Consider the following 23,974-nt stretch of genomic DNA (forward strand, 5'->3'; position numbering starts at 1 on the left):
TATGCTATGCACTTAAATTCTTAATAATTCTCAATCTACATTCTTTGTCAGATAACTGTCTATGTGATTTACTTCACTTTCTAAATCTCACTTTCCTAATCTCCAAGAGGGGGATAATGCCTGACTAAAAGAAAGTACTTGATAATTCCTAGTTGATCAATATCCACTTAACTGAACAATTGTAGGGAAAATAAAAATTTAAAGCCTTTAAAGATGTAAGCTGCTATTACTATTATTGTTAAAATTTTCATAATAAATGTTTGAATAAGTATGAAACTTGTCTTTCCTAACTGGATTGATTTTAGGATAAGAGAATTTGATTATGTTTCTTAATATCCATCCTACTGCAGGGATAATGCACAATCAGGTATTCAATATTAAATTTGTTGAATAAAAGCAGAAAGGAGAGATTGGATCCTAGATAGAATGGTTGACCTGGGTAAATGAAGGAGTCCTAGAGTTAAAGTTGGGGTACTAGCTATAAGGCCTATTTACATACAAACTGGAATATAGAGTATGGGCTAGAAATTCTTTTTATTCAGCTGGCTTGGGCCAGTTAGCTAATTCTATACAACTACTCTACTTGACTCCTCTCTGGAAGACAATTAGCTTTTTTTTTAAAGCCTCAGCCAGACTTAAGCTGGTGGTGACAGGTTTCCAGATGCTTGGGTGGACACATAATAACTGTACACAAAGCTTGGCTATGTTGGAGGAAGCCAACTATAAGAATACTGACTTCTCATTTTAGTGCATGAGGCCCTATATAAGCTAGACCCATTTTCCACTTCCATAAAACCACAAGGAATATGTCCTCACTTCTAGATAGTCAATAAGTATTTATTAGGCTTACTAAATGGCAGAGTGGATAGAGCCCTGGGTTTGCAATCAGTAAGAAACATCTTCAGGAGTTCAAATTCGGCCTTATACACTTACTAGCTGTGTGACCCTGGGGAAATCACTTAACTCTGCCTCAGTTTCCTCATTTGTAAAATAAACTGGAGAAGGAAATGGCAAATCACTTCTGAATCTTTGCCAAGAAAGCCTTAAATGGGGTCAGTTAGAGTCGGATACGATTGAAATGACCCAATAACAATGCCAGGCACCGTCAGTCACTATGCTAAGCGTTGGAGATACAAAGAAAGGCTAAAGACAATTCCGTTTCTTATAAGGGAGACAATACGAATACAACTTGGTACAAAGCAGGATTGGACTGGATAAGCGGGACTAATTTAGCAGGAGAAATGGATTGGCATTGGGAGATCAGAAGAGGCTTCCCTTAAGAGGGATTTTAACTGGGACTTGAAGGAAATCAGAAAAACCAGGAGAAGATCAACTAGTAAAAATATCTGAAATCGCGATGCCAGCGGGAGAATCCTTGGATGCTCCCCACCTTCGTGACTCCTGAAAGGGGAAGAGGAGGATGACGGAGAATATTAGAAGATTCTGAAATACCTGCCCTTGCAATAGAGGCGGAACATTTGGAAGGCTGTTTGCCATTGGTGGCCTTGGGACCAGGGAGGTGGGGGGCTAGGAACAAAGATAACTGAATGTAGCATTTCCCGCCCCCCACCCAAACCAAACCAAACCAACCCAACCCCCTACCCTTCCCGCGCTGCAATATAGCGTATCAGCAAGCCCGCCTCTCTCAGCGGGATCCCCACGTGTTCTCCAGCAGAGCCTGCTCCCGGGGCCCCTTTAACTGGGCAGCGGAAGTAGCCGCTCCAGCGTCTCCCGCCAGCGCCCAATGGGCTGATGCAAAGCGTCCTAAAGTCCCGTCACTTCCCGGCTAGGAAGCCGGCAAGGCTTGAAGAGTAACGCCCGGGGGAGGGGGCGGGCGCTGAACCCACGCATCCCCAGTCCGGCCGTGGTCCCCTGCAGTCTCGGGGCCGTCCCCCCTCCCAGGGGCCGGCACCAACATGCCCTTTGACTTCAGGAGGTGAGTGATGCACAGACCTCCCTCTCCCCTCTCTCCTTTTCCCCCTTTCTGAGGTATGGCCACTGAAAGTGCCCCTACCTCCCACGACCACGAGCACCTCCCTCTGCATGTGCATTCAAAGGTCAAAGTCTCTGGGCCTCCAAAGCGCATCCTTTTTCTTCTCAGTGCAGGGAGATCTGGATCCTTTGGTCCTCTCCCCATACTTCTCTCTCCTTCCCCATCTTTCTCCCCTTCTTCCTCATCCCTCTTCAGGTAGGACCACCAGGGGAAGCAGGAAACACACAAGGATCTTCCCCGCTTGCCTTTGGAGGGAACTCTGGTCCCCTGGGCTTTATGTAGATAAACCGGTCCAGAGCATCTTTGAATTGGGCTTTTGTGATAGGGAGGATAGCTAATCTCCAATCTCAGCCTGCAAGAACTAGGGACCGGGCTTTCCTGGCAAAAGCAAGCAGGCCTCTTTTCTTTGTTACTTTGGCCTCTTAAGTCTTAGTTTAGGACCGAGGGAAAGTTATCACTGATCCACTGGAGGAGAAAACAGCTGGGGATTATTTTATTTACCTTTTCCTTAGCTTGGGGCTAATATTGAAGTGAGGTAAATTGGGCGACTGAGGGAGTGAAAGTTTTTTTCTGTAAGAAAAAAAGATATGAGGGATTTTAAATAGCTTTTTTTAAAAGCTAAGCTTATGTTAAGTTTACAATGTAAATATTCCAAAATCCCTGGAGGACTGTGGGAGGCTGGGGGTGGAGGAGAGAGGAGGAAGACTGAAGGAACTGGTTGCAAGGCTTTGCTTTTATTGATTGTAATCTTTTGAATGTTTATCAAAGGACCCAGGGTTTGCTGTTTGCTTTCTACTTCTGCTACAATGACTCCTTTGTGGTCATCAAATTGATTGAAGCAGACTAGTTTACTTAACCTACCAGCTCTTTTGGAATCTTTTAAAAGAGAATATCCAAGGCCTTTCCTAGAGTAGGCCAAAAAACCAGCCAAATGTGTGTTCTGGGGTATTCATTTAGTATCCTTGTGAAATCTTGCTGAAGTGAATATCACGGGCAACCTTGAAAGTGCAAAAAAAAAAAAAAAAAAAAAAAAAAAAAAAAATGACAAGAGTAGTAGTATTTGGGAAAAGATGAGAACCTTTGTTCCTCAGTACTGGGCACTGCACATCAAGGAGAGGATCTGGTTGCTATTTTTAGACAACTCATAGGTCTCTATCCCATGCAGGATCTCAGCCTCTTAGAATTAAACTACTATTTTTTGGAAAAAAACCAAAAGGCTTGCATAAGAATGATGTGTTGGTCATAATTTAATATGCATTTATATAGCATTTTGAAGTTTCCTAAGCACCTAATGTGTACATTCTTTGTTCCTCACAGCCTCATGACATAAGGTGCAGGTGGTATAGGCCCCATTTTACAATGGGGAAACTGAAATTTGGAGAGGTTAAGTGAGGAACTGGGAGGTTGTAGCTCTACATCTGGAAAGTCAAGGCCTAATTCAGCTGCTTTCTTTTACAAATCAGGAGACTGAGGCCCAAGGAGGTCACGTGGCTTCCTTAAGGTCTTTCAATTAATAACTCCCAGAAGTGGGTTTTGAACCCAGACCCTCTGGTTCCTGAACCAGTTATTCTTTCCACTTTACAATGCCTGCCACCTCCTACAGGTCACACAGCTGGTTAGTATCGGGGAGCAGTATTATGAACCAGATGTTGCAGACTCCGAGACAAATACTCTCTCTACTATCCTGCACTGCTTTTGATATCAGAAATTAGATCTGGAAGAATCCTTAGATTTCATCTAGACTAAATCACTATCTTAAAGAAGAGAAAACTGAAGTGCAGAGAGAAAAACTGTCTGCTGTTACATAAATGGAGAGACTGGGACTGGAGCTTAGTTAGCTCTGTGACTTCAGATTCAGGGCTCTTAGCTTTTCTTGTATACCCTGACTGCATCTCGTTAAGCTATTATAAAGGAAACCTAGGTAACCAGGGAGCCAGTGCTGGGCTTGGATCTTTTTGTGATCAGACTATTGCTAACACCATACATCCAGTTAATCCCCATTTAGGAAGCTGCTATTTTAAGACATTTTCGCTTTGCTGTATGTTGCAAGCACAATAGAAATCACTTCAAAGTAGCATTCAATGTAGGTAGTTTTCAAGAGTATAGTAGTATAGGATTAGTGCAATGATGATGATGATGATAAGTAGTATTTATATAGCACTTTGAAAGTATACAAATTACAGATATTTTATTTTCAACAGCTCTGGGAGGCAGGTGCTATTATTATTCCCATTCTGCAGATCAAGAAACTGGTAGGCCAGAGGTTAAGCGACTTTTTACCAGGGTTACACATCAGATTTGAACTTGAGTCTCCCTGATTCCAGGTCCAATGCCTGCTCCTGTGATTTTGGCTAATTATTTTATAACTCAGTCTAAATTCAACATCTGTAAAATGGGGGTGGTAGTATTCTTCCAGTCCATTTCATTGGTTATCAGTCAAAAGAGAGGGCCCATGGGAAAGCTTAAACATTATACCATTAAATGATAGAATTCAAGATGTCAGAGGCAGAGAGAATGATACAGTAAAACTCTTCCCACTATGACTTCTATTATAGAATTTGACATCCTATGATCCTTAAGTTGTTCTTAAAATAATTTGCAAAAATAACTTTGGATAAATGTGATATTTTTTATAGCTGGATATCAACTGTCCATAAAAATAATTTAATTGTACCCTAATAAGCCATATTGTATCAAGCATTGCTCTACTGTGAGGAGAAGGGAGGGGTATCATGAAATTTCAGATCTAAAATGAGATTCTATTGAACAAACTTTTATTTTTTCTCCAATTCATCCTTCTCACAAATGCCAAAATGATATTTCTAAAGGATGTGCCTGATCATGTCACTTCCCTGGTCCTTATGGTTCCTTTCCATCTGAGACCCAATACAAACTAAAATGGCATTTAAAGCCTTCCATTGCCTGGTTCCAAATTAGTCTTCTGACCTTATTATACATTATTTCCCTTCATGCCCTCTAAAATTTAGGTATTCTATTCATTTATTTATTTTGCTATTTCTCAAATGTTATTACTCCACCTTTCAACTCCTTTCTTTGTGAAGTTTGGCCCTCTGTACCTGCCATGCAATCCTTTTTGACTTTAACCTTTTAGAATCAATGTCTAAAGTTCAACTCAAAGACTATCATAAAGTAGCCTTTTCTGAATCATCTTCAGCTGCTAGTGCCTTTAATATAAAACTAACATATTTATTTTGTAAAATATGTATATATTTCTTTGCTTTTTACCATAAGGAGGAGAAGAGGGGAGAGAAAATCTTTGAAACAAATATGCTAGTCAAACAAAACAGATTTTTACATTGTGTCCAAAAATGCATATCTCTTTCTGCATCTTGAATCCATCATCTTTTTTTTTTTTTTTTTTTAATTTAATAGCCTTTTATTTACAGGATATATACATGGGTAACTTTACAGCATTAACAATTGCCAAACCTCTTGTTCCAATTTTTCACCTCTTACCCCCCCCACCCCCTCCCCTAGATGGCAGGATGACCAGTAGATGTTAAATATATTAAAATATAACTTAGATACAACAATAAGTATACATGACCAAAACATTATTTTGCTGTACAAAAAGAATCAGACTCTGAATTATTGTACAATTAGCGTGTGAAGGAAATCAAAAATGCATGTGTGCATAAATATAGGGATTGGGAATTTAATGTAATGGTTTTTAGTCATCTCCCAGAGTTATTTTTCTGGGCATAGCTAGTTCAGTTCATTACTGCTCCATTAGAAATGATTTGGTTGATCTCGTTGCTGAGGATGGCCTGATCCATCAGAACTGGTCATCATCTAGTATTGTTGTTGAAGTATATAATGATCTCCTGGTCCTGCTCATTTCACTCAGCATCAGTTCGTGTAAGTCTCTCTAGGCCTTTCTGAAATCATCCTGTTGGTCATTTCTTACAGAACAGTAATTTGAATCCATCATCTTGCTGTCAGGAAGTGAGTGTGAAGTATAATCAGTCCTCTAAATAATGTTGCAGAACATAAGTTTCTCAAAGGAAAAATTGTTTCATTTTTGTTTGTATTCTAAGTACTTATTGCATAGTAAGTGCCCTCTCTACCCCTTATAAATTAAGGCCTCCATCTCTTATTTCCCATTTATCCTGCATATAGCTTGTTTGTACATAATTTATTGTCTCTTCCATTATATTGGAAACTCCTTGAAAGAAGGGTCTGTCCTTTGCTTCCTTTTCTATCCCTAGCATTTAACCTGGCACATAGTAGGCGCTTAATAAATTAGCTGACCAATTGCTTAATAAATAATTATTGATTGTAATTACTTAATGTGCAAAACACTGAAAAGGAGTATATTTTTTAGGAGCTTATGGTTCAGAGATGTGTATGCAAATAGCTATATTGCAACTTAAATGATGATTAAATGCATAAGAGAAGTCAAACATATCCAGGACAGTCTCCTTCTTTTACTAATAAGGAAACTGAGGCCCAGACAAGTGCTAATTTACTATAAGGAATTATGTTATCTTTATTCAAGACACCAGCCCTCATGGTTCCCCATCCATTATAGTTTCCACTGTACTAGTCAAGATTCATTCTTGGGCCCATGTTCAGCAATTCATTTTAATTCAACAAGCACATATTAACCAACAATTATGAGTCAGTCAATGTTCAATAATTGGGCTACAAAAACAAAAATGAAAACTATCTTTGCCTTATAGGAATTTATATTTCCCTTTTGGGTTGTGGAATAATACCAAATAAATGGGAAACATGCAAAATCACTTTTTTTGTTGGTTGGAGGAGGAGTACTCCCACCTGAGAAGGCTTGTTTGACTCAAGGATATGCTCTTGATTTCTGTGAAATTCAGTTAGTTTTTATAGTTTCATGCATTTGCTCTAAATATGATCATGGCTGAATTTTGCTCTATGGTTTTGTTCAAAGTAGCATGCTTTCTATAAATGTTTCCCAACTCAGACCTCATAGATATTTCAAGCTAGAATAGAAGCATCAGTTGAATGGCACATCATAAATCAAGATGAGTTTGCTCTGGATGGTGCCAAGAGTAAAGAGATAAAAGCTATGGAGGTGAAGGGCAGTAGTGTGTGAAGGGACAATGCCTCACAATGAAGTCTTTGGGCCTTCAGTGATCAAATCCCCTTGGGTTGGGTCCAAATTAAATTGTACAATGAAATGTTGAGTGGGACTTGAATGTGTTCATATTGTCAGGTGGCATGATGCCAAGTTCTAGAAAGCCTGCTGCCAAAGGTAAGGTTCTAACCTGTATTGTTAGAAGCTCCAGGAGCAGTGACCCTGTTTTACCTAAAAGTTTATATACTTTAGGAGCTCATTATAGTACTTTATAGGCTATAGATGCTTTAAAAATATTTGTCATATCAGAATGGTTTGGTATTTTAGTTTGTTTTGGTAAATTCTCATCTCTGAAAAGATTAAGCTTTTAAAAAATGTTGCAAATAATTACATTTGTTTGTGCTATTAAATTTTATTCCTTCATATACAAGCTTATATTTGAAGAATGAGCTAAAGTTTGAATATAGCTTAAATATATATATATAAAGTATTGGTGTAAATGAATATCTCAATAACTTTTAATTGGGCATAAGAAAAGCAGTTTCTAAGATGAAACAGATTTAGAGTTAGAAGACAATAGATATTGCAATCACTAAGCCTTAAATATCATTGGGTGTAGAAAGAAAAACCTAAAATGATCACAGTATAGTGAAATGAAATTACAGATCTTTTTGACTGTTTCACTTGAAAGTTTACGGTTTTTTATGCTTTATGTTGCTGTGCAATTTTTATACAGTTGGTGGCTAGTCTTTTGTCTAAAAATCTTTTTGGAATATTGCTCAGTGTTTTGATTTTATGATAGTGAAGTTATGTAATGAAGTGTGTTCTCCCCTCATTAGCTTCTCTCTAAAGACTGCTCTTTACCCCTGATGAGGGTTAAGTGCAAAAATAACATTTTCTACCTTCACAGAATCATGCATTTAGGGAAGGAATTAGAGCAATCATCCAGTCCAGTATATCCTGAAAAAGAATTGCTTCTATAACTTAACTGAATAGAAGTCATCCCATCATTTGCTCAAATATTCCCATTGAGGGGGAACCTATCACCCCCTTAGGCAGCCTATTTTACTTATAGACAATTCTCATTTTAAAGAAGTTTTTTCTTTCTGGTATTAGACTTTAATTTGAGTCTTTGAAATTTTCATTTCCATCTTATTAGATTCAACCAAATATTCTAGCCTAGCCTTTTTGGATCTTAAATATGTCATCTACTGTGTTAACTATCTCAGCTTTGTCCTCTGTGCATCTGAGCATGGTATCTCTTCCTGATGAGTTCAGTGGTGGTTACTTGGAAAGCATATCTTCTTTTAAGAAAAGAAATCAGTTTGAATCCAAATAGTTTTACCTTTTTCAATCTAGTCATATGGCCTCTTTATTGTCCCTCTTTCTAAAATCTTCCCTCAAGTTCTATTTGGAGCTAAAGATAGTGGCATCATTTATTATGCTTTATTTTCAAGCAGCTAGAAAATAACAAGTTGTCAGACAATAATTATGATGTTGTAATTTTACTGTCTATCATTATTTCTGGTGGATTGGTTGAAATCAACATAAATTTGGTATTACTACATCTTCAGGACTTACAATGAATCAAGCAGTTTGTCACCATTTGGTTTTCTCTTGATGAATTACCTGGGTGACTGTGCCTCTATTTGCCCTATGGCAAATTGATTGTCAATTTGTTAACAAAACTAGCATTGTGACCTAGTTTCATAACTGTTGGCATACATTCCATATGGTTCCAAGCAGTGTGTTGCTGTGGAGGAAAAAACTGGATATCCCCAAGACCTAGGGCAGCCCCCTGGCTCCACCACTCACTAGGTGTAACATAATTCACTTCAACCTCTCTGAATCTCATTCCCACCAGTAAAAAGGGAATTATTTTTATCAGACTTTATTTATTTTTAGTCAGTCATTGTTGTTATGACAAAATACAGTCTTAACTCTGGCATTTTAAAAATCTTTTTCTAACTAAATTTTTAATTTTTTAATAAACAAAAAAAGATTATTTTATCCCTTCTACATACTCCAACCCCACCATTAGAAATAAGACAGAACCTTTGTAAAATTTATATACATATATATGCATCGTTAAGCAAAAGAAATTCCTGCATTGTTCTTGTCAAAAAAAAAAAAAGGCTCATTCTATATCCTGAATTCATTACCTTTCTGTCAGGATGTAGCATGCTTCATTACTTGGTCCTCTGGAATTATATTTGGCCATTGTGTTAATTGGCATTATTAAATCTTTCCAAGTTGTTTGTATTTACAGTATCCTTATTATTGTATAAAGTGGTTTCTTTGTACTGCCCACTTCACTTTGTTCATACAAATCTTACTAGGTTTCAATTCCCCCCTCCCCCCATTTTTCTCTCTCTTTTTTAAGGTTTCTTATGGTACAGTAGTATTTCATTACAATATATATCATAATTTGTTTAATCATTTCCTTATTATCATGTACCTTTAGTTTCTAGTTATTTGTTATTTCAGGAAAAAAGCTTCTGTAAATTTTTCTGTACATATAGGTCCCTTCTTTCTTTCTTTGATCTCTTTGGGATATAGACTTAGCAAAGATATAACTAGGTCAAAACAGACTGGCATTTAAACTCCTTTTCTTCCTCCCTCCTCCCCCCAAAAAGCAAAAAATAGAAGTAGTTCCAATTTTCCAGACTTTTCATATTACTACTTTATTTACAATTCACAATTCAGTCAAACTGACTTCTTGGCCACTTTCCATGTTGACCTTTCATTTCTGGTGTCTATAGGTGCTTCCCCTCAGGCCTGGATTGCACTCTTTCTTAGAATTACAAATTTCCTTAAAGACTCAGAGAAGAGATGTGTACCATTCTTGTGAAGCTGTACTCTCCCCTCAGATTATCATGTACTTATTTATCTGTATACACACACATCTCATTTATCTTTAATAGAATATATGTTTCCAGCAGGCAGGTACTTGTTTCTTGAATCTCTAAATCTTTAAAGCTTTAATAAATTTTTGGTGAATTGAATTATTTCATTGACGTGATGAATATAGAGCATATACTTTCATAGCATGACAGATTTTAACTGGAAGATAGCTCAGAGTTATCTAGTCCAAACCCCTCATTTATTAATGAAGAAACTAAGACCCTTTAAAGTTAACTGACTTGTGAGGTCTCAGACACTGGATTTTAGCCAGGTCCTTTGAGTCCAGAGACAACATTTTTTCCCATCTACTCAAAAGTATTTTGTGAACTCCAACAAATTATACAAATATAAATGCTTGCCACCTCAATAATACTTCTTGCTTTCCTATTTCCAGATGCTGAGGGAGAACTATCTCTGAGTTATATACATCTGTGATTACCAGGAGGTGAGGTGGAGACTCAGACAACTGTAGGAGACAGATGAAAATTGTTCATAAATGGAAGCAGTACATTGCTGGTTTCACAGGCCTGAAGCTTCTGAGTATATTAGAGAGGTGGTATCTGGGGACCTTCATTGTATAATAGGTCATACAAGTCATCAAGGCTTCAGTAAATTTTTCTAATATGGTATCAGCTACAGAAGAAATCTTTAGAGCTCTCAGAATTGAGCATATTCAAGACTTTTGACACTGTGCACAAATTCTAGGGACTGTGAAAATCACTGTTTTACCAAATTGTGCAAATCTTCCCTCATGTCCTGCTGAAGTCTAGTATATCTGTCCAGAGTGCAGAGAATTGACCTGCATCATTAGAATACAGCCTGTTGTGATCAAAACAGGGCTAGACTAGGAATATAGGAGCCTTCGTCCTAGTCCAAGATTTACCACTTACTTGCTATTAAAATCTTAGTCAAGGTTCTTTACATTTATGAACCTCAATTTACACATGTGAATCAGGGGGTATAGTTTACTTCATCAGGTAGTTATGATGAAATGGAGATTGAAATGAAATGGTGAAATTGAAAGAAGTTTGGGGAAGACAATTATGCTCATGAGTTGCTAATACATCTGTGAATTGGTTCAGTAATTCTGGAATATAATATGAAATTATACAGATGGATTAACCAAAACAGCCATATCTTTTGACCCAGAGATTCCATTGTTTCTTTATATGCCAACAAGATCACTGATAAAAAGATTCACTATATCAACCAAAATGTAGCAGCACTTTTTGTGGTAGCAAAAAACTGGAAACCAAGTAGATGCCCATAAATTAGGGGATAGCTATAGGAATACAATGTGATATGGGACTACAGTGGAATATTACTAAGCTATAAGAAGTGAATATGATGAATGCAGAGAAGCATGGAAAGCCTTAGCATGAATTTATGTAAACTAAAGACAGCACAGGAAAGAAAGTAATAATATATACAATTACTACAAAATGTAAATGCAAAGAACAATCACCATGAAACAAATGATAATGAATGTAAGTGGGCCACAAAAAGATAAGAAAAGACACTTCCTTCTCACTATTTTGCGGAGGTAGAGGGATCCATGGGTTGGTACATTAAAAATAGTCACTTATAGATAGATGGATGGATAGATTTTGTTGATTTTTTTTTCTCTTTTTTTTTTCCTTTTTTTTTTTTTTAAACATTCTTTGTTATAATGAACAGCCATCTGGGAGAGGAAAGGAAGAAAAATATAGGGGGATTTTAGGGGTGATGTAAACAATATATATATATATATATATCAATAAATTTTTAAATGAAATGGTAAATTTGAAAGAATTTTATGGTATACCAAACTATTTATATTAACAAAGTTTTATGATTACTATTAATAATAATGGTATGATATGTGGAAGGTATAGCTGTGGAAGGAAAATATAGTCAGTGTAGTCATGTATAAAATAAGCTAAGTTTAGGGCTATGAATTCTAATTCAGCTTCAAATAGTAGATTAATAGTATATAAATGAGTTAAATGATTTTTTTTATACCTTTTATATATACACCATGTGTTTCCCTTACTATTCTTTATAACAAGGAATAAAAAAGAGAAAAGGATAGTTTAGCAAAATTAACCACCACATTAAAAGAAGTTTGATATCCAAGATGTTCCTTATCTATAGTCCTCCATCTCAAGAAAAAAGAAGGGGAGAAAAAAGAAGCCAATCCAAGCTCATACCTTTTCTTTGGTGACAAATGTTGTAGTTAAAAACTTCTGGCATTCAGTTTCAATTGCTTTATTATTCATTTTAATTTACATTGTATTGTATATCTAGTTTTCTAGTCTTATTTTGCTTCACATCATCTCATATAAGTTAATAAGAGAAAGCTTTTAAAAGTTGTCATAAAAAGAATATTAAAAAATTTTTAAAGTTGGATCATAAAAGGAAGACAACTGACTCCTTTTACTAATGAAAAATTCTCCCTTCTATTCCTCCTATTAAGTTTCTCATCCTTAAAGGCCCAGACCAATTCCCTCTTTTCTTTCTGGAACATCCTATGATAAATCTAGCCTATATTTTTCTTATTTTCTCTTAAAGTCATTGAATCATAGCATCTCAGAATCTCAGTGTTGGAAGGGACTAAAAAGGTCATCCAGTCCAAGATGAACTTGAATAGGAATACATATCAACAGTGTTCCACTGAAAGGTTCACTCTAGCCTCCTCTTGAAGGCTATCAGTGATGTAGAATTCCTTTATTCATTGTGCATTCTGCCCTTTTGCCTTGTACTCTAATTATTTCATGTCATTCAGTCTTGGCTCTTAACTAGGGGATAGCCTCTGTAAGAATCCAGACTTCTGGACTTCTATTTCTTTTTTTCACTCTTAAATTGTAGTACGATGTACACAATAAATGCTTGATCAGTATGTGCTTATAGATTGCTAGAATTTCTTCTTTACAAGTGCTATCAACATAAAATAATTTATAATTTATTAGTTTGTAATATGTTCTATGTTGGTATAATGAAAAGAGCACTGGATTTGTTCTGGATTTGAATGTAGTCTGTCATTTATTACCTATATGACTCTGAGTAAGTCACTTTTCATATCTAGACTCTATAAAGAGAGTTGACTTAAGTGACCCTTAAATTCCCTCCAAGCTCTCAATTCTATGATATTCTTGCTTCTGTACATGAACCAATACTTTTGTAAAAATCGTCCTTACTTCTGCTGTTCTGATCATTGTTAATACTGAGTATGATCAAATTAAGCCATGGCGTCTGTTTCAGAAATGATGTGATTCATCCTTTTCGGGAAGCCACACTGATGTTCCCTCTATGCTTCACAACACCCCTTTCATCCAGCAGTACCTCCGAGTTTTCTCAGTCACTTTAACCATGCCTGCCAGTACTTAGAACATTTGTTTACCTGCTGAGCTGTATGGCAAAAAATGGAAAATAACTTCATCTACATTGGTCTGAGTTCTGGATGAGCACAGAGACGCTTCATTAGGATGCCAGCTTGCTGGAGTGCTGTTAATTTCCTATTGCTTCATTTTTGCTTTCATAGAAGCACAGGTTTAAGTCTGACATGACCTTCCAAATTGAGCCCAGTGTTCATCTTATAGAAGAGGATGTAAAACCCACAGAAAACAAGTGACCTGAGCACATGGGTACTAAAAACACACAGCTCTCATTCAAACCTTGCTCTTTGAATTGATTCTGTATTTTTTTCTCCACAGCACCTATATGATTTTTTTTTTTTTCAAAATCAGAGGTCAAGTTGAAGTGGGGAGAACTGGTGGCCTCTATCATTGGAAAGTCTTTTGATGTAATGAGATTGACTTTTTAAAAAAATAAGATGGAACATGGAAATATGCAAGTAGCTTTTGAGAATGTGAAGTAGAACTGGGGAAACCTCAGCTAAGATATTCTCAGGATATATTAGGACAATATGTTGGGATGTGTGGAATGACTGAAATGTAAATACCTCCAATAGAATGTCAACTCTTTGAAAGCAAGGGCTATTTCTTTCTCACTTTATTTCCTGCTGTTCCTCAACATTAAATCTTGGTTCTGTCTCTCCTCGTTGTTCTCCAAATCTATTTTGCTCATTTCAGTCTCTTTTTGCTTATGTTTTATATAGCTCCCCACTAAAATTAGTCTTGTCTTTTTTGAACTTAGCCAAATCTTGCCTATCCATTACAAATCTGTTGGAGTCTCCTTTTCCACTAAGACTTTTGTGAGTATGTTGAGCTCTAAGCTTCTTGAGAACTGTCCCTTCATTTCTGCAGTCCCCACTGCTCTTAGCACATGGTTGGGGATATATATATATATATACATACATACACATACATACACATACATACATACTTAGTGAGTCTTAATTAATATCTCTTGGATGGATAAATTAATGAATCATTGTGATAGCAGCCACGCGTAGGTAGCTTACCCCCTGCTCCCAGGCCAAGATCCCAACCACTATACCAATTATGGATAGACATGAGGAATGTGCATCTTTGCATTTATCTTTGCCACTTACTCCCTGTGGGACCTTAGATGAATAACTTCTCTCATTTCTGGAACTTCAATTTCTCATTTGGAAAATGAAAGATTGACATTAGAAGAAATCTAAGTTCTTTCTTTGCCCTAAATCCTATGGCAGCATTAGGGAGAGGCCCAGGATATGTGGATGAGGGAAACCCACTATTTTCTTCCTTAGCGGTAAAAAGATCTCCTATTTGAAAACTTTGATTCTTCTGTAAGTACCTCTCATCTTTTTGGATCAGTTCCTTGGAGTAAGATGTGAAGTGAATTTCAAGGTGGTGTAAGTATCCCTTTGCCCAAAATGTTGAAACCCAGTGACGAAAAACATAATAGGATTTAGAGCTGTAAAATGAACTTAGAGATTGTCTAATAAAAGGACTCTTGCTGTATATTATATATATAAAATAATAATATGTAGTATTTGTGTGTATATATCACAGACCCTAGGTTAATATATATTAGCCTAATTAATTACATATTATATAGTGATCTAGTATCTATGAAATATATGTATAATATGATAATCATGGGTCTGTGAAATTGATATTATAGATATGTCTATAGTATATTTATATTATCCATATAGATATCCAATAGTATATCTATGTGAATAATATTTATATATATATATATATATATATATATTGACTTTATAAACCTGAGTTTATACATGTGAGTGTGTATGTGTGTCTGTGTATTCAGGCCCTAGATTAAAAATATATATTTGATATCCTTTTAAAAATATAGTTAGTTTTCTTTATAATTCTCTGTATTCTATTTTATGCATTTAAAAACATTTTAAGAATGGGTCTTTAGGTTTCACTAGAATGCCAAATGGTTTATGACATAAAAAGATTAAGAACCCCTTCTTCATTATAATCCCCATTTTACAGATGAAGAAAATAAGACCCAGAAAAGGGAAGTAGTTTTCTTCTTGTGACACAAATAAATATTGGCTGAAAGAATTTGAACATTGGATTTCTTTCTTCCTTTTTTTTTTTTTTTTTTTTTTTTTTTTTTGGTTAGGAAATTGGGGTTAAGTGACTTGCCCAGGGTCACACAGCTAGGAAGTATTAAGAGTCTGAGGTCAGATTTGAATTCAGGTCCTCTTGACTCCAGAGCTGATGGACATAAGATTTCTAACTTGAAAATTAATTCTATTGCTACAATCCAGTATTTGCAGGATTATTGTAGTCTTTTATTCACTTTAGAGGTGGCAGGGGTGGGAAATTGGGGAAAGAAGAGGAAATTCAGGATAATAATTTCAGGTTTTTGAGCTTCAGCATCTAGCACAGCAATGGTCAGCATTTGAACACTAGTAGTGTATTTCCTATTTGTTGTTGCTGTTATACAAAGCTATACAACATGTATATGTTATGTGTAAATTACATGTATACACTTCACAATAAATTAGATTTATAACAAAAATTATCTTCAAGATACTTTAATATATATTCCATTTTGTATATGTGTGTATACACATGTTAATTTGAATTATTTTGCCTTGATAATTTAGTAATATGGAATAGAATTGGTGGGAATGATTTCAATTTTTTGTTTTGTATCCCCAGTACATGAATACTTCCTGAATTTTATGGTGTGAAGATTGCTATCTTCAAAGTCAGAGTCTCAGGATTAAAATCCTAGTTCTGCTGACTGGGACAAATCACTTCATTTCTCTGGGCCTCAGTTTCCTCAGCTGCAAAATGGAAGATTTGGACTAGTGACTTAGGTCACTTCTGTGATCCTTTGAAAAGGATTTTGCCCAGTCCCTGAAGAGTTCATGTGTCAGGATTGGAGTTGAGAGTCATGATCTGGAATAAAACATATTTGGCATTTTACAGGCTAGGCGAGAGTTGAACAACACTTAGTAAGGATAAAAATGTTTCATAGTCTTGAGGGAAAAATGCTACATAGCTTTGGCACTTGTAACACTGGAAGCAGTGTCTTCATAAATCAAGACTAAACTCAATCCTGAAAATATTTTTAAACTACCCTAGGATAATAATTGTATGTGATTATTAAGCTTAAAAGGAATCTTGTAGTTTATCTTGTCCAACACGCATTTAACTCATTTAATCTCATTAACATTGAACAGATGAAGAAACTGAGGCCACGAGAAGAGAAGAGATGTGCCCAAACTCACACAGGCATTAAATATCAGAGCCCGGATTTGAAGCCAAGGCTTCTGACATCACATCTGAGGTCCTTTCCATTACATAAAGCTGCCTCTCTTTTCTTATTTTCTTTCAAGTATTCTTTTCCCTAGTCCTTTCTTTTCCTGAACCCTATTGATGACTGAAGTGTTTGTCAATAAGGGTTGTTTGTTCCCTTCAGACTCGCCATTGTCTCCTTGCCACTGACATAACTCATTGCCATGGAAGCCAGTCACAAATATCATCTGCGGCAAAAGTGTGTGGTGGTAAATCAGGATGGATAGAAGGGGAGATCACAGACCCCAGTAAGGTTACGGTTTTCCTGCTGAGGTGTGATGCTGCATGTGGTTCTGAGACTGCATCCACACTACATGGGGCTTTTGAAGATGTCATCTATGTCTGCTATTGTGTTGCTATGACAGCATGAGCAAGGACAAGAAGTGAGATTGTGTGAAAATGCTGCATGTGGTTTGAAGAATGAGGTTGAAGAATGAGGTAGTTGTGGTTATTCTGTTTGTGTTCGTCAGAGTTACTTCATTATCAGCCTCTAGCCTAGGGGTAGGCATCCTGGACACTAGTGCCACTAAGTGGTACTGTTATTGTTGACGGCACTTTGTAACTAATCTCTCCCACATGCCTCTTTTGTTCTCATTCTCCTTCCCCCCCATTTGTTCTAAGTATATTAGCCATAGGACATAGCTGCTTAAAATAAATATTAGGTTAAATTAATAGAATATATCTATATTTTGACTACTGCAGTAAATAGCAAAACCAAGATACATATTCCAATGCAATTTCTTTTTTGCAATATTACACTGTTTTACTATTTTTGGTGGCCATATATTTTATGGGTTCTTTTAGAGACCTGTAATCTCTCTTCAGTAGTAAAGATCACAACTAATCCATTTCTTCTTATTTGGTATAACTTTAGTCAATGACCTCCTATAATTCCTCTATAGAGAGAGTCTCAACAGTTCCCCATGTACTGGGGGTGAGGAAGAAGTTTCTTTATATCTAGAGACCCACCATACAAGCCATCTCTCCACAAAGTTTTCCTTAGATGCTCTTGTTATGGTGTGGGGGTGACCCTGGAAATCTGAAGACTGTTAACAGAGCACAAATTTTGGTAGTGTGGATTGCATTGGCAAGATTTTATGTAAGATCCTTCTGGCCAACTGGATATGTTGTCTGAGAATGGTAAATGCTTATCAGGAGTAGGCTGGCCCCTAGGTAACATAATCTTTGGCTATGATAACCAACAGACACACAAATAATAACTAAGATTATTTTTTTCTTTTTAAAAATTTAGCACAGTGCCTAGTACATAGTAAATGCTTAATAAATGCTTGTTATCTACTTACCTAAATTTAAAAAAAACCCAAAACTTAAAGTGGGCATTTCCATATATGGAACAGATTTTTTAAAAAGCTCATACATGAAACAGCAGATATACTTTAGCTTTCCTGTCTGCTATGTTCTATAAGTTGTGTCCATTTGTTTTTCTTTTTAAGTAAAAATAAGTTCAATTCAAATCATCCCTATTTGTCTATGCTTCTTTTTGGCCTTCCTTCTGTACTCTTCATTAAAAAAGAAAAGGAAGATTCCTCAATTCACTGGGGATCAAAGACCATCCTCTGAAATTATTGAAGATTGATTCTCCTCCCCCCAAATTCTTTTCTTTTATTTTATGAATTTAAATACTTTATTTTGAGAAGGGGTCCTTGGGTTTTACCAGACTGTCAAGATTGGAGGTAAGGATGTTCATGACATAGAAACGACTGAAAGTATATTAGCACTTTCACTTTTAATTCTTGTCTCTATCTTCATTGGTAGAGGGAGTTTATTCACTGGCAATTACATATACTCCACCATTAAGTCCCAAACTGGATCCCTTTTTCTACTTCTCAGCTCCTTCCCCAAAAGTGCCCAAGATTGCTTTCTCTGCCTGGTATAATTTGAAAGTGAATCTAAATGTGTATGTTAGGCTGAATGAATTTTGTAAACCTTCAGAGAACAAAGAAACCTCTTCCTTCTTCTTAGATTTCTTCTTCATTCCCACTTTTACCTTCTCTGATTAGAGGTTTCTTTGCTGTTTTTTCCACAGTGGGAGCAGAGAGTATGGTAGGTAGTGAAGTATATAATCTTAACCTCTTTTAATTCAAATGTATTTGAGTTCTTTCGAATTTATATTTACATCAGATATTTCTTCCTTTGAAGGTTGGTCTTTTTCTCCAACATAATTAAACATAAAAATGATTTCCTCTAGAATTCCAAAGTATTATCAGTAAGGTGGTATAAAAGGAGCCATTTATCATGCTTTAAGGAATTAGGGAGAAGCTTTCTCCCTCCCTGTTAAAAATATCTCTCTTCCTCTTGTTCTTGAATCATTATTATTCAATTTATGTAGATTATGGAATTGTTTCCTTTTAAATTCTTGCACACATATACCCCATTCTCCCAACTCTGTTTTGGTCAAATACAGACTGAGTCAAAAGGAGAAGCTTCATTGAATGGCAGATTCTGGTGTGTGTATAGTTTTTTATTTTTTATTTATTTATTTTTATTCAGGATTAACTCAGCTAAGAAGGTATCAAAGGATTCTTTTATCCATCTTCCTGTACCAGAAACACTGAGCTAGTGGTGAAGTCATATAGACACTATTGCTACAGCCAACATCTTGCCCATTTAATCATTCACCTGAGTTCAATGGAATTCTGACACAAGCCTGTAACAGAAACCTTTTAAGCCTCCTGCCTTGTGACCAGCTAGTCTTGAATCTAAAGGCAAGAATATATTGCTGATCATAGGAGGAGTTGGTGAAGGTCCAGAGTATTGTCAGTGTTGGGTCATGCTGCTGTCTGGCATGAACATTGATGTGAATTTGACAATGAAAAATGTTGCATTTTTTGTTTTGTTTTTAAGGAAAGCTCATTTTTCCACTAACATTTCCTTCTATGCCTTCTAAAATGGAGGTGCCCTCAGTTCACAGGGAGATAAATTCAGAACTATGATTATCTTCTAGTTAGTATATATCTTTTATGGAACTATTTACTTGCATGTTATCTCCATTAGAATGGAGGCTTCTTAGAGACAGGAGCTATTTTATCTTTCTTTACACACTCAGGACCTGGCATATAAAAGTATAATGAAATGTTTACTAATTGACTGATTAGATCTGGATGTCACCTCAGAGGTTATCTTAGCCAAGCCCTTAGTTTGGAAATGAGGAGAGTCACTCGGTTAGCATTTATGAAATGTTTACTTTGTGCCAGTTACTATGCTAAGTGCTGCAAATACAGAGAAAGATAAAAAACCATTCGTGTTCTCAAGGAGCTCACACTCTAAAGGAGGGAACAACAGGTTAGCAACTATGTACAAAAACTATATCATATATACATGTACACACATATACACATACATATTATATATACATATGTATACACACATTATCTATCTATCTATCTATATTAAATTGGAGCTATGAGGGGAAGACTAATGAAGACTGGGAAAGGCTTGTTTTTTCTTTTGCCAATAGTTTTTTATTTTTCCAAATACATGTAAAGATAGTTTTCAATATTCATTTTTGTAAGACTTTGTGTTCCAAATTTTTATCCCCTTTTCCTTCCCCAAGACAACAAACAATTTGATATAGATTAAATATGTACAATCTTTTTGAACATATTTCCATATTTGTCATGTTGTGCAAGAAAAAATCAGACCAAAACAGAAAAAAACATGAGAAAGAAAAAGCAAACAAACAAGCAAAAGTGAAAATACTATGCTTTAATCCATATTCAGTTTCCATGGTTCTTTCTCTGGATGTGGATGGCATTTGGCATTTTCCATCCCAAGTCTACTGTAATTGGCTTGAATCAATTCATTGCTAAGAAGAACCAAGTCCATCAGAGTTAATTATCAAATAATCTTGTTGTTACTGTGGACAGTGTTTTCCTGGTTCTGCTCACTTCACTCATTATCACTTCCTGTAAGCCTTTTCAGGTTTTTCTGAAATCAGTCTGTTCATCATTTCTTACAGAATAATAATATTCCATTACATTCATATACCATACAATTTCCAGGTCCTTACCACTATTAAAAAAAAAAAAAAAAAAAACCTGCTACACACATTTTTGTACATTTTCTCCTCTTTTATGATTTCCTTGGGATATAGACCCAGTAGTGACACTGCTGAATCAAAGAGTATGTACAGTTTTATAGCCCTTTGAACATAGTTGGAAAATGCTTTTTGCAGAAGATTGAAGTAAAACTGAAAGTTGAAGGAAGCCAGGAAAGCTAGAAGACAGAAGAGGGAGAGGATTTCAGATATGGGCATATAGAATGCTGGCCATGAAGTCAGGAAGTCCTGAATTCAAAACCAACTTCTAATATTACTAGCTGTGTGACATTGGACAAGTCACTTAACTTCCATTTGCTTGTTTCAACTTTAAAATGGGAATAACAATAGCACCTACATTCTAGGGTTTTTGTGAGAATCAAATAAGATTTTTATATTTAGCATTGACTGACACATAGTAGATACAGTATAAATGCAGTTGGTTATATGGGATAGCTAGTGAAAACATTCAGAGTTGGGAGATGGAAAATACTATGAATGGAACAGCATGACCAATTTTACTGGGGTACATGGAGAGAAGTAAGTTGTAAGAAGATTATAAAGGTAGGAAGGGGCTAAGTTATGAAGGTCTTCAAAAGTCAATTTTATATTTGATCTCAGAGGTAAAAGGTAGTCCCTGGAATTTATTAAATGGGAAGAGGGGAGATAAGTCAGACTGGCATTTTAGGAAGATGAGTTTGACAGCTGAGAGAAGGATGGACTGGAGTGGAGAGAGATTTGAGACAAGGATTCCAACCAGCAGGTAGTAGTCCAGGCAAGAGGTGATGAGGACCTGCAACCAGACCCATGGTAGTGCCAGATGAGAGAAGAGGACATATATGAGAGATTTTATGAAGGTTGATTCATATTTGATTTGATTTGAATTGTGGGCTAAGTGGGGAGTAGGGAGTCAAAGAAGACACCAAAGTTGTGAGTCTATCCTCAGGGACAGGAAGCATAGTGATTTTCTTGCCAGTAAGAGGAAAGTTAGGGAGAAGAGAGATTTTGGGAAGAATAAGAATGAGTTCGATTTTGGACATGTTGAATTGAAGATTGCTACAGTCTGAGATGTTTAAAAGTTTCAGAGAGTTGAAGTAACTTATGACCATGTAAATAGTGAGTGGCTCTCAAAAAAAAGGCTTCATGTATAATCCCAGAAATAGATTAGATCACCTGAAGTCAGCCTGGGTAGTATAGAGAGCATCTTCTGGTGCTTGGCCATGGGATGGTGATGGATTTTGAGGAGGGAAGAAAAAGGCATAACATATCTTGGAGAATGTCTATTAAGATATAGAAAATTCTGATCTGTGTCAGAAAAACAAGTTCCCGGAGCATTGAAATCAAGAATCCTTGAAGAGTCTTCTTCGGAATCTGGATTTTTTCCCATGCATTCCAAGAAAAGGCCTGGAATATAATCAAGCAGAACTCATCTTCTCCACAGATAAACTTCCCAATATAACTAAAAGAACAGTTTCAATGAGACAGAAACCAAGAAACAAATACTGTTTGTCCATTTCAAAAGTAATTGGAACATAAATTGAATGAGTTGAGTCAAAAAGATGTGGCTAAACTAGGTCACATGGGCAATAAGGGAAAGGATGTATATGTGGTTCTTACAGTGAAAACTGGTGCTTTGTAGACCACTTTGAGAAAGTGTGGCAGACCCATAAAGTTGCAATCAGTTAGAAAACATAGTGTTCTCTATTTACTTCCTGTCTTTCAGATCTGGAGATCTTGGACTTTACACCCTCGTCATATTATGAAATGTAGCCAGTCTTACACATGTTGCTTCTCTGTAAGATAATATAAAGAGGGGGAAGGGAAGATAAGATACCAAATATGACAGTGCTCCAGGGATATGACAGCAGCAGAATAGCCTTTTAGTATGTTAGTTTTTCAAGGCTAGGTATGTTTTATGACTGGAAAAGGTTGGGGCAAGTATGACCAGCTCTGTGAGAAAATGTATTCTTTGGGGAAAAACTCTTCTTAGTTGCTGAAGTTTGTAGTCATCAATTTAGCCAGAATTTGGAGAACTAGAGTGGGATGCTTGGAGTGGTTGAAAAAACACATTAGATTTAGTTGAAATATTTTGGGAATTAGTGTATCTCAGCTCTTTTAATTACTAGTTGAGTAATGTCATCCATGGGCCATTTCAATCAATAAGTCTTTTCTAAAGTACTAGCTGTATATCATTGGTATTAGTGCTAGGAGGTGGGGATACAAATATAAAAGTGAAAATGGTCCTTATTCTCAAGGAACCTACATTCTGCTAGGCAATCCAACACATTCACAGATAAATATAGAATATATACAAAATTAACATATACCAATTGTTTTTGATAATCTTAACAAATGGGGCAAATCAGAAAAGGCCTTTTGAAAGAGATACCACTGAATCTAAGCCTTGAAGGGAGCCAAAGGAGGAGTGAGAGTATTCCTTACATGGGATCATTCTGTACAAAGGCACAGAACTTAGAGATCAAATATAATATATGAAGAGCACCAAATAGACCAGTTTGGCAGGAATATGGCATGCATGGAGAATAGTTTGCAATCAGATTAAAACCAGATTATGAAGGGCTTTAAAGGTGATATACAAGAATTTTCAGTTTATCCTAAGGCAAAGAGTAGCCACACTTAAGCTTCTTGAACAAGAGAGTAATGTGGTCAGATGTATTTTAAGAACTTTAGGAATATCAATTTGGCATCTCTGTAGAACACCTAGATCCATTGACACTGGTTAGAAGGTTATTGCAGTAGTTCAGGTAAGAGGTAATTAGGAGCCCATCTAGTGTGATTATGGTACAAGCATAGAGAAGAAGAGTGATTGACAAGGATTTGTAATGGAATGGATTTAAGAATGGTGGTAAATGACAATTATAAATTGAGGATAATTCCTACGTCCTATATGATTGAAAGAATGATAATGCCCTTGGCAGGAATAGAAACGTTAGATTGCAGGGGTGAGTTTAGGGGGAAAGAAAAATGAATTCAATTTTAGACTTGACAGAGTTGATATGGAATATTTTTGTATGATAGCACATGTATAATCTATACCATATTGCTTGTCTTCTCAAGGTGGAAGAGCAAAAGAGCGGAGAGAATTGGGGACTCAAAATTTTGAAAAATGAATGCCAAAAATTGTTTTTACATGTAATTGGAAAAAATTAAATATAATTTTTAAAAATGTAGACTTGGTAACTTTGTCAGGCAGGAAGCTAGAGATTTGACACTAG

At 36.1% G+C, this 23,974-nt stretch overlaps 1 protein-coding gene across 1 annotated transcript in view; it reads left to right on the plus strand.

Annotated features, from left to right (window-relative positions):
• The first annotated feature begins 1,718 nt into the window (after nucleotides 1-1,718).
• Nucleotides 1,719-23,974, plus strand: part of ERGIC1 (endoplasmic reticulum-golgi intermediate compartment 1) — a 138,764-nt gene continuing 116,508 nt past the window's right edge. The window contains exon 1 of the mRNA XM_003756837.4: nucleotides 1,719-1,936. Coding sequence (XP_003756885.1) covers nucleotides 1,917-1,936 — 20 coding nt within the window. The 5' untranslated portion in view covers nucleotides 1,719-1,916. The remainder of the gene's footprint in view (nucleotides 1,937-23,974) is intronic.

Source organism: Sarcophilus harrisii, chromosome 2 (assembly GCF_902635505.1).
Source record: "Sarcophilus harrisii chromosome 2, mSarHar1.11, whole genome shotgun sequence".
In the NCBI taxonomy this organism is placed as follows: Eukaryota; Metazoa; Chordata; class Mammalia; order Dasyuromorphia; family Dasyuridae; genus Sarcophilus; species Sarcophilus harrisii.